The following is a 14,174-nucleotide window of genomic DNA, read 5'->3' on the forward strand; positions in this document are numbered from 1 at the left end:
ACTGGAAAGTTTGTTGACGAATTGACTGAAAGTGCTTTGTTTACATGTGGTTTTAGTGCTTTTTATACAATTTTAAACAAGGATAATCACATTTAACCCGCTATGACACCGACGAGAAAGTCCTGTGACAATGAGGAAGATGAAGTTTCGCCAGGAAGGATTGAAAATCCGATGAAAAAAGCACAAAAACAACAGAGGAAGAAACCTAACCTAAAAATCCGTGAGAAAGCAATGAGAAAATGGTTAAATTTCCTATGAAAAATGTAACTATAATTTCTTTATTTGATTGTTTCAGGCAAGAGGAAGGTGTTTCGCATGACACAGGAGAAATTGGACAACACATTGAAGGCGCTCAAAGGTGAATCAGAAGCTTCTCACTCTGGATGTTTTCAGTCACTTTCCTCCAAGTCCCGGAACAATCATCCGCTGCTGTCTTACAACAGGCTTCTTCAGGAGCTGCAAAACTGTGCTGACAAGCAAGATTGGGCTCTATTTGCCAAGTACATTTTGCGCCTGGGCACAGGTCATGTGGACAAGCGATTTAATAATGTGCATTTGAAGGTAAATCAATTCCCTGGGAAGCATTGCGAAAAGTCCTCTGAAATGTCCTTTTCTCCTTGGCAGATGGCAATCATGGGTCTGGCATTCGATCCCATGGCAAGGAAGAGCAATCTTCTGTGTGAATTCATGGAGATGCTGATGAGATATTGGCGCCAAGAAGGTTTTCTTCCAGCTGAAGAGGCGACGAAGAGGATTTTCTCAATTCTATAAGCACCACACAAAACACCCCGTAAATCAGTCACATAATCGCCGATTGTTCGATTTAACTCTACGTGAGTGAAGAAAGTGGTGAAGAGCCTGGGAAATTCTCAAGATTGAGGAGTCGATTAGATAAGCCATTGCCTATAAATTTAGCAATCGTAGTAGAATTCTCGAGTAATAATCAGTTGGTGAAGCAATGGCGATCAAGTTGGTTGTATTTGGCGCGCTTTTGGCCACGGCACTAGGTAGTGTTCTTCTCTGCCAGGATTTCACGCACTAATCACTCAAAATACTCTGCAGGTCTGCACGTGCCGGACGCCAGTCCTCGAATTGTGGGCGGTTCTGACGCCTTTCCCGGCCAGTTTCCTCACACGGTGTCCCTGCGGACGCTCAATTATGCCCACTTCTGCGCCGGCAGTCTGGTGTCCATCTCCTGGGTGCTCACGTCGGCGCACTGCACGCTCGGACGTGCGGACGACGGCGTGATCGTGGTGGCGGGCAGTGTGCAGCTGAGTCAGTTCCAGGAGGAGCGCCAGAGTCAGCGCGTGGTGTCGCATCCCAACTTCAACGCCAACACGATGGCCTACGACATTGCGCTCGTGCACACGGCACAGCCCTTCCCCATCACGCCCAGCATCCGGCCGATCGCCATGGCCAACGGCACGCTGCCGGCGGGCATCACGGGCGTCCTCTCAGCCTGGGGACACACTTCGGTGAGTGCGATTAGCCCACATTCCCATCCATCACGGCTCTTATCACTCAGGCGATAAATGAACTGCTCGTCACAGCTTAATTCCCCGATCGCAATGAATCGATCGACTCACTTTTGATCGCCACAGAGGCGTAGTGAGCCCCGGAAGTTGGAATTTCGGACTTCCTGAAGATAACTTTGAAGCTCTAAGCTAGGATTTCACACAAAGGAGCTTATCAAAATGTTGTTAGTTATTTTCAGCAATTTGCTTGAACAAATCTTCATCACCAAATTACTTGATTCTGGATTTCTTGAATCTTATTTTGGTGTTAGATTTGGGATGCAGAACAACTTCTACAGATTTCATTCGTTGGCAGATTGTCAATTTGCCGACCAACCATAAGTGGTTCTAAAGTTCACTTTTTATATTGGGACAAAGTGGTGGGGAAAAAAATCCAGTGAAGCGTATGTTTCAGTTGGAACATTCAACAGCAACACCGTGATTGAAAAGATCATTTTCAAATTTTTTGATATTTAACCTTCAGTATCCCGGCGGAGAGTTGAATGACAATCTCCAGTGGCTGTTCGTCTCCACCATCGGTCAGGACGACTGCAGGTCGCGCGTCCCGGCGGCCGATCAGTCCTTTGTGCACGACAACACCGTGTGTACGGTGCGCGAGAACCCAGGCCACGGTCTCTGCCTGGGCAATCTGGGCGGCAGTCTGCTGGTGGGCAACTCCATTGCCGCCGTGGCGTCCTGGCACATCGGCTGCGCCGTCGGTTATCCGGACAATCACGCTCGAGTGGCGTCGCACATCCCTTGGATTCACTCCGTCATGATCGGAGGCTGAGCAATAAATCAATCCCTGGATATTTCCCGTGTTTTCCTCAATGGTCTGAGCTCGGTGATTAGATTAGATACGACGGGTGGCTATAAGTGCTGTCCAGTGCTGGTGCAGAGCCACTCCATCATGAAGTTCAGTGCTGTGATCCTCCTCGGGCTCCTTGCCTTCTGTCGCGCCTCGCCGCAGGGCCGCATCGTTGGCGGCCAGGATGCTACTCTGGGGCAGTTTCCGCACATGGTTTCGCTGAGGATCGTGGCCTCAGGAAATCACTTCTGCGGCGGCAGCATCATTTCCTCGCGCTATGTTCTCTCGGCCGCTCATTGCACGGTGGGTCGTCAGGCGGCGACAGTTCACGCCATCGTGGGCACGATCAATCGTCTCCAGGGCACCGTTCATCCAGTGTCCCAGATCATCGATCACGAGGGCTACAACGCCAACACGCTGGCCAACGACGTGTCGGTCCTTCAGGTCGCGTCGCCGTTCGTCTTCAACAACATCGTCAGTGCCATCCAAGTGGGATCCGCTCACGTGGGCGGAGGAGTGACGGCCTTCGTCTCCGGATGGGGCCAGACTGTGCAGCCCAGCGACGAAGTTCCCATCTGGCTGCAGTGGCTTCAGGTGTACACACTCACTCATGAGGATTGCCGTGCCAGGAAACCGCTGCCGATCAGACTTCTGGTGCACGAGAACACAATCTGCACATTCACGATGGCCGGCCAGGGTCTCTGCTTCGGCGATTCAGGCGGTCCGATGATTGTGGGCAACACCGTCGTGGGAATTCCCAGCTGGGTGTCACCGGGATGTGCTCAGGGACGTCCAGATGTCTACGCCAGAGTGTCCAGTCACAGGGACTGGATTATCGCCAACACGGATTTGTAATTTGACTCAAAGAGAATGAATAAAGAATAATTGCAGAGAGAATTGGCAAGACTTAAGCACAAGAAAAATTATATTTTTCAAACGATGGAATCAACGGTGCTCGCAAGAACTGAATTTTGAGCACAATTTGAATCTGATTGTTTTCCCTTTTCATCGAGTTAATTTTCCACTATTTCTTTCACTCTCTTCTTGGTATATCTTTAGTTTAGAAAAGTAGTTTGCCCAGCACTCTCCGAAGATCATCTGCATAAGTGATAACGAGAACAGGAAGAAGAGGTACCAAACTTCATGTTTTTAAAAGAAAGAGGTTGAAGCCGTTAAGGCAAAGCACGTAGAGAGAGCTTGAAAGCATCTGTTATGGTTAAGTCTTGTTTCAAACGGGAGAAGAAACAAAAGAAAGCTTTCGGAGTCCGAAACGGTAACATTTTCAGCAGAATCTTGTCTAAGCTACTTGAAAGCTTTGAAAGTTCAGGTTTCACATGACTGGGAAGAAAATGCGCCTAAAGTAGAGTATAAAAGGTATGGTGGGAAAATCCACCTGTAAATTGATATGGCCTATGAATCCATCTATTATCAATCACACAACAATGGTATTTGAAGTCTTATCATGATCATTAATGGCTACTTAAGGTTTTTATTGACGCTACACACGAATAATCACCAAAATGGTTAAGATTTACACGGCTTCAGTGACGGTTTTGGTAGATAGTGTGGTTGGAAGATAATTGATTGGTGTTTTTTTTACCAATCATACGCGCTTCTTGGGATTTTGCGAGATCCTAAGATTAGATAGGCTACTGAGTATGGGAATCTGGAGTATAAAAAGAGCTCGAAACCTGATCATCCAGTTCAATTTGTTGTTAAAGATGAACAAGCTCAGTTTGGTTTTCGCTTTCCTGTTCCTGGGAGTGGCCCTCGGCCAAATGCTCCCTGGAGAGATGGAGTACGTGCAGCCGGAGCCTGTCTACGGTAAGTTGATCCGTTCCCGAAGTCTAGGATCGTGGAAATGCTGAAGTGTTTCCTTGCAGAGCGCCCGGCCGAGCCTGCGCCTCTGGGAGTCTACTTCGAGCCCGATGATATGGACGACAACCCCGAGTTCCAGAGCCGTGTTGTGGGAGGAACTTCCGCCACTTCTGCTGCCCAGTTTCCGTACCAGGCCAGTCTGAGGACTGCTGCCAACGCTCACTTCTGCGGCGCCACGATCATTGGAACCAGGACTGTTCTCTCCGCTGCCCATTGTACTGTTGGACGTGGTGTCGGTGCTGTTCGCGTTGTCGTCGGAACCCACCTCCGTCTTTCTGGAGGAGTTTCCCATGCCGTCAACAGGATCGTGAACCATCCTAGCTACAACGCCAACACCATCGCCTTTGATGTGTCCATCGTGCAGACCAGCGCCACTTTCACCTTCAACAACAACGTGCGTCAGTGGGGAATTGGATCTGCCCACGTTGGTGGCGGAGTCACCGCTGTTGTTTCCGGATGGGGCCAGACTTCTCACCCTGGAAGCCTTCCCAATGCTCTCCAGTGGGCTTCTCTCACCGTTCTGACTAATGCACAGTGTCGCAATGGACACACCGCCAACAACGCTCAGCTTGTCTTCGACCACAAGATCTGTACCTTCACTCGCACCGGCCAGGGAATCTGCATGGGCGACTCCGGCGGCCCACTTGTCATTGGCAACAACGTCATCGGAATCCCATCCTGGGTCATCCCATGCGCTCGTGGCTTCCCAGATGTCTACGATCGTGTCTCCAGCCACAGGAACTGGATCATCTCGGTCATGTAAACGACACAAGCATCTCTATCTAGGACAGAACCATTCCGCACATGATATTCTTATCAATAAAATGCATCATTTAAAAAATTAATAACCTGTATTTCAATACTGAAGGCTATATGGAGATTTTTGAACAAGGTGCACAGATAGAGTCTTGGAGTTATGAGACGCAGGACCTAAAGGAAATTAGCGAAACAGATTGAGCTCGTTCCTTCACGCACTCGCAACCCTACTGAAATACACAAGATTTATTGATTCAGTAGCTTCGAGAAAGACGAACTGCGTCAAGACGAGGAGACGAGGACTGTTGATTGAAGAAAAGAAGTGAATGAGGAAACGTAGTTAGTTCGAAAGAGACTATTTATCTAAATAGACCTGTAATTGAGGTCGACGAGAAGCCAGCGGTGGGAAGTAGATGTTATTACGCACACTTGTCAGTGTTCCTGTCCAGAAACATCTCATGGCCAACAAAGGTCAAGATCTACAGAACCATCGCCAGTGATCACTGATCAAGCCTTCGATTTAATACTTACTGATCAAGCCTTCGCTTGATCAGTAAGTATTAAATCGTAACTGTAGGTTTCCAGGAATCTTGACGGATGTTTTTCAGTCCTTAAGATTCCTTCCTCATCCTTGTTAAGTGATTATTTTCACATGGGAATCAGCAAGCTATACAAATACTGCTAAGTACCTGCCATTGCTCATATATCAAACTGTTATTTCTGATAATTCAACAGAGTTTTAATGTTGTGGAAATGGCGTCTATTACTGATAAATGTATTTTCACGAAGTATAGGGAATTACCGTGAGTAGAATTATGACAAAGCTATTCGTATCTAAGAATGTGTACCTTTTTAAACTCTCCTAATCAACTACAATAAATCAATTAATAGATTACTCGATACAGTCACAATATTGATAAATAGTCGAAATGATAGACTGCTACTGCATATCAGTTGACATATAAGTAAATAATACTTTACACACCAATTCCGTTGCGTATTCAGCAAATCTCCATAATGTTGATAAGAAACTACATGTGACTATTTATAGTATCGAATCAATCTCTGCATTTCAAAGTTTGGACTTAGTAAACAAAAGATAATAGTTTCAAAATCTGATATGTGTATTTTTCATAAGATAAGTCTGCTTCACAAAAAGTTGTTGTCCAGAGTAATCACGCAATGAGTCGTTTACATGACCGAGATGATCCAGTTCCTGTGGCTGGAGACACGATCGTAGACATCTGGGAAGCCACGGGCGCATGGGATGACCCAGGATGGGATTCCAATGACATTGTTGCCAATGACAAGTGGGCCGCCGGAGTCGCCCATGCAGATTCCCTGGCCGACGCGAGTGAAGGTGCAGATCTTGTGGTCGAAGACAAGCTGAGCGTTGTTGGCGGTGTGGCGGCTGCGGCAGTTGGCGTTGGTCAAGACAGTCAGGGAAGCCCACTGGAGAGCGTTGGGAAGGCTTCCAGGGTGAGAAGTCTGGCCCCATCCAGAGACGATAGCGGTGACTCCGCCTCCAACGTGGGCAGATCCAATTCCCCACTGACGCACGTTGTTGTTGAAGGTGAACGTGGCGCTGGTCTGCACGATGGACACATCAAAGGCGATGGTGTTGGCGTTGTAGCTAGGATGGTTCACGATCCTGTTGACTGCGTGGGAAATTCCTCCGGAGAGACGGAGGTGAGTTCCAACGACAACGCGAGTGGCGCCAGTTCCACGTCCAATCGTGCAATGGGCAGCGGAGAGAACAGTCCTGGTTCCAATGATCGTGGCGCCGCAGAAGTGAGCGTTGCCAGCAGTCCTCAAACTAGCCTGGTACGGGAACTGGGCGGCAGAAGTAGCGGAAGTTCCTCCCACAACACGGCTCTGGAACTCGGGGTTGTCGTCCATATCATCGGGCTCGAAGTAGACTCCCAGAGGCGCAGGCTCGGCCGGGCGCTCTGCAAAGAAACACTTCAGCATTTCCGCGATCCTAGATTTCGGGAACGGATCAACTTACCGTAGACAGGCTCCGGCTGCACGTACTCCATCTCACCAGGGAGCATCTCGCCGATGGCGACTCCCAGGAACAGGAAAGCGAAAACCAAACTGAGCTTGTTCATCTTCAGACTGTGACTTACTCACTGAATGCGTTTCTCAGAGACTTCGTGATCTTTTATACCAAACTCCTGCTCATACTAGACCTGGTGCAATCTTATCGTGGTGGCGCTTTCTCCCCGCGAGCCAAAACAAGGTAATCAATAATCAAATTGCGAATCCTAGAGATTATTAACATCTCACCGCGTGGGTACGGAATCTTTATTTATGAGACCTCTTGAGTCAGATAAAGGCCCAGTAGCTATTGTATCATGACATATCACGGCGCTAACCAAGTCCTTATCGGACACTTTTTCTCGTAAAAACCACGATAAAGTTTGGAGGCAGTGAGTATGAGCGTCATGCGATTGGATTTCCCCAAAAATACTCACGTACGGTTTTGGTACTTTTCCTCTCTGTAGTATTTTTGATAAGCTTTTGAAAGCTTTATCTTCACAGTGATGATTCCTGGCGCCCCACTTAACGAATCTGGGCACCGTTGAAAGCTCAGTCCGATAAGTTCCCTTCAAAACTGTGATACTGAATGCTCTTAGTTCTAGACTTCAAAACATAAGAGAAATGAAGTTCCTAAAAGTAGATGGATTCGGGACCGTAAGAAGTTTCGTAGGCAAAAGAGAAATTTTGCTGAAACAATTATATTCTGATATGCAATATATATATAAAGCTTTCAATTAGGAACTTTTCCGTAAGTCGGGAGCCTTTAGTCCTTGCTTACATGACCGAGATGATCCAGCTCCTGTGGCTGGAGACACGGTCGTACACGTCCGGGAAGCCACGGGCGCACGGGATGACCCAGGATGGGATTCCGATGACGTTGCTTCCGATCACGAGCGGGCCGCCGGAGTCGCCCATGCAGATTCCCTGGCCGACGCGCGTGAAGGTGCAGATCTTGTGGTCGAAGACCATGCGAGCGTTGTTGGCGGTGTGGCGGCTGCGGCAGTTGGCGTTGGTGAGGGTGGTGAGACGCGCCCACTGGAGAGCGTTGGGAAGGCTTCCGGGGTGGGAAGTCTGGCCCCATCCGGAGACAAGGGCAGCGACGCCTCCTCCGACGTGAGCAGAGCCCAATCCGATCTGGCGCACGTTGTTGTTGAAGGTGAACGTGGCGCTGGTCTGCACGATGGAGACGTCGAAGGCGATGGTGTTGGCGTTGTACCTCGGGTTGTTGACGATCCTGTTGACGGCGTGAGAGACTCCGCCGGACAGGCGAAGATGCGTTCCAACGACCACGCGAGTGGATCCGGTTCCGCGGCCGACTGTGCAGTGGGCGGCGGAGAGCACGGTTCGGGAGGCGATGATCGTGGCGCCGCAGAAGTGAGCGTTGCCAGCAGTCCTCAGACTGGCCTGGTACGGGAACTGGGCGGCGGAAGTGGCGGAAGTTCCTCCAACAACGCGACCCTGGAACTCTGGGTTGTCGTCCATATCATCGGGCTCGAAGTAAACGCCCTCGGGCGCAGGTCCTGGCGGGCTCTCTGTGAGGAATGTCGGAATTCAGAGTCCCAGTCTGGACTAGGACAAAAGAGTGTTCTTACCAAAGAGAGTTGGGACTTCTTCATAGTTGAACTCCGGCGGAAGTTCGCCGATGGCGACTCCCAGGAACAGGAAAGCGAAAACCAAACTGAGCTTGTTCATCTTCAGACTGTGACTTTCTCACTGAATGCATCTTCGACACAAACTGGCATCTTTTATACCCAGTATTTGATTATAAAAAAAATCGATTTATCTAATCTGCGGAAATTTACCTTAAGTCGTGGCGCCAAGCATTTTAAAGTCAAAATAAGGGAATCTACAACCAAATTGGTAATCCAGGAGATTACTAATTCCAGATGTTTTGATAGGTTATTTATTGCACATCGTAAAATTGATAAGCAATCTGAAGTCCCCGTGAGACTGACTTGATCCCAGTCCATCGCCGTTTGATTCCAATGCAAACTGTTATCATTGGATGGCGAAGATACAGAAATGGAGGCAGTGTTCGCGTATACGTGACTTGATTGGTTCACAAAAAATTACTCACAATTCTGGTAACTTTCCTTTCTCGTAGTATTACTGATAAGATGTGGTGTGATGTCGTTATTATCGAAGTCATATTTTGTTTAATACATTCGTCGTTTTATTCAAATCTTTTTTTGAAAGATTTGCCTGTATTATATAAAATGTTTTTTTTTTATTTAATCACTGTATATGTATATTTGAAATATTGTTTTTACTTACTATTTTATATGATTTTTTTTAACTTATGTGGTGTTTGACTGTGTTATCATACACACAACGTCATATTCGTAGTAAAAGAGTTTAGGAAGGCTTCGCCAAGCATACAAGGGTCCTTATCAGGAGGGAAAACCAATCGTATGACGTTCATTTTTTTCTGTTTACGTCCCTAAAACACTTTTGAGATTATTTTTTATAATCGAGGGTGTCAAAAATTCATACATTCGGTAGATTTCCATTATTTTTACGCTGATAGTAACACGTGAGGCCATTTGTGCTCTTATCATATGGAGTACAAAAAAAAGCAAATTTCCATATCAACTTATCTTGGCTACTTTCGTAAGAGATCTTCACTTGATTACTGATTAATTGATTACTATGTTTTGACTTCCGAGGATTAGGCGCCACAAGAGTGAAACGTATTTGATAAGATTAGAATCGGAAATTGAGTATAAAAGATGCCAGTTTGTGTCGAAGATGCATTCAGTGAGAAAGTCACAGTCTGAAGATGAACAAGCTCAGTTTGGTTTTCGCTTTCCTGTTCCTGGGAGTCGCCATCGGCGAACTTCCGCCGGAGTTCAACTATGAAGAAGTCCCAACTCTCTTTGGTAAGAACACTCTTTTGTCCTAGTCCAGACTGGGACTCTGAATTCCGACATTTCCCACAGAGAGCCCGCCAGGACCTGCGCCCGAGGGCGTTTACTTCGAGCCCGATGATATGGACGACAACCCAGAGTTCCAGGGTCGCGTTGTTGGAGGAACTTCCGCCACTTCCGCCGCCCAGTTCCCGTACCAGGCCAGTCTGAGGACTGCTGGCAACGCTCACTTCTGCGGCGCCACGATCATCGCCTCCCGAACCGTGCTCTCCGCCGCCCACTGCACAGTCGGCCGCGGAACCGGATCCACTCGCGTGGTCGTTGGAACGCATCTTCGCCTGTCCGGCGGAGTCTCTCACGCCGTCAACAGGATCGTCAACAACCCGAGGTACAACGCCAACACCATCGCCTTCGACGTCTCCATCGTGCAGACCAGCGCCACTTTCACCTTCAACAACAACGTGCGCCAGATCGGATTGGGCTCTGCTCACGTCGGAGGAGGCGTCGCTGCCCTTGTCTCCGGATGGGGCCAGACTTCCCACCCCGGAAGCCTTCCCAACGCTCTCCAGTGGGCGCGTCTCACCACCCTCACCAACGCCAACTGCCGCAGCCGCCACACCGCCAACAACGCTCGCATGGTCTTCGACCACAAGATCTGCACCTTCACGCGCGTCGGCCAGGGAATCTGCATGGGCGACTCCGGCGGCCCGCTCGTGATCGGAAGCAACGTCATCGGAATCCCATCCTGGGTCATCCCGTGCGCCCGTGGCTTCCCGGACGTGTACGACCGTGTCTCCAGCCACAGGAGCTGGATCATCTCGGTCATGTAAGCAAGGACTAAAGGCTCCCGACTTACGGAAAAGTTCCTAATTGAAAGCTTTATATATATGTTGCATATCAGAATATAATTGTTTCAGCAAAATTTCTCTTTTGCCTACGAAACTTCTTACGGTCCCGAATCCATCTACTTTCAGGAACTTCAGTTCTGTTACTTTTTGAATTGTGGAACTGAGAGCTTCCTGGAAAAGTGCCTCAAGTGGGAGAATTCTGTATGACAGTTTTGAAGAGAACTTATCAGACTGAGCTTTTAACGTCTCTTAACAGCGACAGGCGTGGTGCCATATAGTAACTAATTGAATGTTAATAATCTTGGGTTGTACTATATCAAATACTACAGCAAGAGAAGATAAAGAAATCGTACGTGAGTATTTTGGGGACATTCTGGTCAGCAGAATCTTTTTAGAATCCCATTGAAAACACACCAAATCTCAGAAACTGTCGCGGATGAAAATGTCTTGCCACTGGGATTCAAAACATCCCTCGGAAATCAGGAAAAACTCCTGGAAATTTTTTGCGATTAGTCTGAAAATTGCGTATGATTTACAGCAAAAACTATTTTCTAACTTCCATGTGGAGGAAAATGGCCAGAAACTGGATGGAAGTTGGAATATTCTGCCCCTATAAAACACTCTTTAAGTGGAAATTTTACACTTTCGGCAAAGACATTGAACAGTGTCACATCAATGATTGTCCCCAATTTTTGCATTTGTCAAATACAAAATGATCTCTTTTCAGTTCAAGATCATCGCAATTTCGTATTGACAAATTTCATCCCAATTTCTTCTATTATTTGCACGAGAAATACAAAGTAAGAAATATGCTCTAAATTCTTCATAAACCCAGACATGAAAGTTTTCTTCAAGATCATATAAGAGACTGCGAATGCTTGAGAGATTCCCAGTGAATCGTGTGTCGTTCAACAGATAATCAACGTGACAATGTGGCGTGTTTTAGTCATCTTTGGTGTTGCAATTCTTATGTCTTCTGTGCTGGGACAGAATTGCTTCTATAATCAGAAGTTTGGTGTCAATCCAACGCCTCTCATCATGCCCAACGAGCCTTATCAGCAGTACAAGGGCGGCGATTCGTGCGTTTGGATGGCAAGGGCGGATCTTGGCTATGCTCTCCAGCTTACCTGCAATGTCATCGTGGCTGGTGGATTGATGCCAGTTTGTCCGGTGGATTACTTTGCCGTTTCCCTCACGGGCAAGGCTGATGTCTCCGATGGCATCAAGTTCTGTGGCAAACAGACAATTTCACAGCGTTCTCAGGCGGGGCGAATGACAATGAAGCTGTTCTCGTCTCAGGATTCACCTGGCGGAACCATTAATTGCTCCATTCAAGCCGTGCCGGACACTTGCAATTGCGGCAGGAGAAATCGTCCGGTAGGATTTATCAAGCTGATCAAGGCTGTAAGAAATAGAATCAAAGATGATTTGATGTTTCAGGCTCGCATCGTTGAAGGACATCAAACGCTGGCCAATGAATTGCCAATGGTGGCGGCTTTGGTGCCACGCGGAGAGACTCAACCCTTCTGCGGGGCAGTTTTGAGTAAGTTATGTTGCAAAATCGACTAAAATGGCACCAGGGAGGCCAAATATTGAGAAAAAAGTGGGGGTCAGTTTTTTGTCCGGTTCATAACGTCTAAACAGCAAGAGATATCGACATGTGATTTGCACTAAAGGTTCAAAGTGTTGTAAAATTCAATCCCCAATTCATCTGTCCGCCATTTTGAACATGAAACAAACAGATTTTTCTCATTTATTCAGCCTCTATGGCATGGATTTGCCTCAAATTTTAATGTGTTGTAGCTGGCATCAAGACCTTTCCAACAAACCCAGGCTTAAGGCTCTAAGTCCTTGCAAATCCTAGATATTAAGGATCAAAATTTGAAAATGGAAATAGTCATAACTCTGATTCTAATTCTCCAATCGGAATAATTTTAGGTTCATTGGAAAGGTCTCGTAAAATGATATGTTTCGCCCAAACATTATAACTTGATACAACTACCGCTAGAGGCGCTAATGTTGGAAAAACGATTTTTTTTAAATCACGGTTTTACAGACCGTTTTCTCTGCTGTTTACCAACCGATTTTGATAATTTCTTCACCAAAAGACGCGTCTTGACGATATTTAGTTGATTACATCCACTATTAATCTGTGACGTCATCAGAATTGCAGCTTCTTCATCCACAATCTTACTGACTTCGTTCTGTCTTTCTGTCTGGTTCTTCTGGATTTTCCCAGTTTCTCAGTTTCGCGCTCTCACAGTTCGTCGTTGTGTGTTCAACAGAACCATCGACTCCTTCGACATTGTCGTTGGTGAGCATGATGTCTCAACGGCCAGTGAGTCAGCATACACGAGAAGATACACCATTGCTGAATACACATGCGTGAATGGCTGCGATGGTGATAAATACTGGGATGATATCGCCATGATCAGGACGACGAGTGAAGTACTCCTCAACGTTGGCGTGGGAGTCACTTGTCTGCCCTGGAAGGAGTACAACAAGGACCAGGACGCACTCAGTGGCCAGAGAGTTGAAATCACTGGTTGGGGCTTCACGCAATTGACCGCCTCTGATCTCACCTTCCGCACAACTTCCGCCACTGAAGTCGACTACTCAAGTCCAGTGCTTCAGGATGTCTTTGTCGATGTCATCGAGTCACAGGACTGCATGAAGTTCTACTCCAATCTGCCGACCGACAAGATGTGCACTTTGACGCCGCACAGAGGAAGTTGTCGCGGGGATTCGGGCGGAAGTGTCTTCTGGACGCCGCCGGACATCGAGCGACTCTACACAGTGGCAATGGTGGACAATGCATGGATCATGGATTGTGCCACAGGATGGCCAGGACTCAATACCAGAATTGTCACGAATCTTCATTGGATTCTCGTGAATGCGCCGGAATCTAATTTCTGCATTGTTTAAACTGCAAAAAGAATGGAAATATGTTGCAAATACATTCTTATGTTAGGAAATCATTTTTTTTGGAAGAGAAAACTAAGAAAAAGCACGTATTTTAGCTAAAAAATGCTTCTTCTGTGTTTTCTTACTTCATTCTTGAATCTATTCTGTTCCCGTGAATAAAAAAATTGACCATTCCATTTGATTCAATTTGATGATTCTCAATTCTTTGCCATTTTCTTTCTGCTCAGCTGTTGATCATCAGTGTGTCTATTCCACTGGCGGCCACTGTGGCGTGGAACTTGTCAGTGTGGAAGATGTGGTGTTGAATTATGAATTCGGCGCGTGCGTCGTGTGGCGCCAAAAAAGTCAGAGTGGTGCAACCTTTTCTCTCTCGCGCTGAAGAGCGCGAATTGTGCTGTGCAATTTCAATTCAACAATTCCCTCGTGCGCTTGTGTGAGTGCAAGAAAAAGACACTTTACCCCCCACTCCACCCCCCGCACGCCGTCATTCGCAGTGCCAACGGAGTTTGAGCGAAGACAAGCAGAACGCTTCGGT

The 14,174-nt window shown here is 47.2% G+C and overlaps 5 protein-coding genes across 5 annotated transcripts; 3 read left to right on the forward strand and 2 right to left on the reverse strand.

Moving 5' to 3' along the window:
- Positions 1 to 3: 3 nt before the first annotated feature.
- On the forward strand, positions 4 to 2,320 carry LOC132255426 (chymotrypsin-1-like). Its single transcript, XM_059751447.1, has 5 exons — positions 4 to 220; positions 296 to 561; positions 625 to 1,007; positions 1,063 to 1,475; positions 1,999 to 2,320. The coding sequence occupies exons 3-5, from the start codon at positions 959 to 961 to the stop codon at positions 2,302 to 2,304; spliced, it is 768 nt and encodes a 255-aa protein (XP_059607430.1). The 5' UTR covers positions 4 to 220; positions 296 to 561; positions 625 to 958; the 3' UTR covers positions 2,305 to 2,320.
- A 104-nt stretch (positions 2,321 to 2,424) lies between these two features.
- LOC132266135 (trypsin beta-like) lies at positions 2,425 to 3,209 on the forward strand. The gene has a single exon (XM_059766984.1). The coding sequence runs from the start codon at positions 2,425 to 2,427 to the stop codon at positions 3,175 to 3,177; it is 753 nt and encodes a 250-aa protein (XP_059622967.1). The 3' UTR covers positions 3,178 to 3,209.
- An 834-nt stretch (positions 3,210 to 4,043) lies between these two features.
- On the forward strand, positions 4,044 to 4,983 carry LOC132266139 (trypsin alpha-3-like). The gene is made up of 2 exons (XM_059766989.1): positions 4,044 to 4,146; positions 4,206 to 4,983. Exons 1-2 carry the CDS (start codon positions 4,044 to 4,046, stop codon positions 4,961 to 4,963), a joined length of 861 nt encoding a protein of 286 aa, XP_059622972.1. The 3' UTR covers positions 4,964 to 4,983.
- Positions 4,984 to 6,079: 1,096 nt separating this feature from the next.
- Positions 6,080 to 7,067, reverse strand: LOC132266140 (trypsin alpha-3-like). The gene is made up of 2 exons (XM_059766990.1): positions 6,965 to 7,067; positions 6,080 to 6,905 (listed from the first exon to the last, which is right to left on the reverse strand). The coding sequence occupies exons 1-2, from the start codon at positions 7,065 to 7,067 to the stop codon at positions 6,148 to 6,150; spliced, it is 861 nt and encodes a 286-aa protein (XP_059622973.1). The 3' UTR covers positions 6,080 to 6,147.
- Positions 7,068 to 7,773: 706 nt separating this feature from the next.
- Positions 7,774 to 8,691, reverse strand: LOC132266141 (trypsin alpha-3-like). Its single transcript, XM_059766991.1, has 2 exons — positions 8,592 to 8,691; positions 7,774 to 8,531 (listed from the first exon to the last, which is right to left on the reverse strand). Exons 1-2 carry the CDS (start codon positions 8,689 to 8,691, stop codon positions 7,774 to 7,776), a joined length of 858 nt encoding a protein of 285 aa, XP_059622974.1.
- Between the last annotated feature and the right edge of the window lie 5,483 nt (positions 8,692 to 14,174).

Source organism: Phlebotomus argentipes, unplaced genomic scaffold, assembly GCF_947086385.1.
Source record: "Phlebotomus argentipes unplaced genomic scaffold, Phlebotomus argentipes genome assembly contig_5, whole genome shotgun sequence".
Classification (NCBI taxonomy): domain Eukaryota; kingdom Metazoa; phylum Arthropoda; class Insecta; order Diptera; family Psychodidae; genus Phlebotomus; species Phlebotomus argentipes.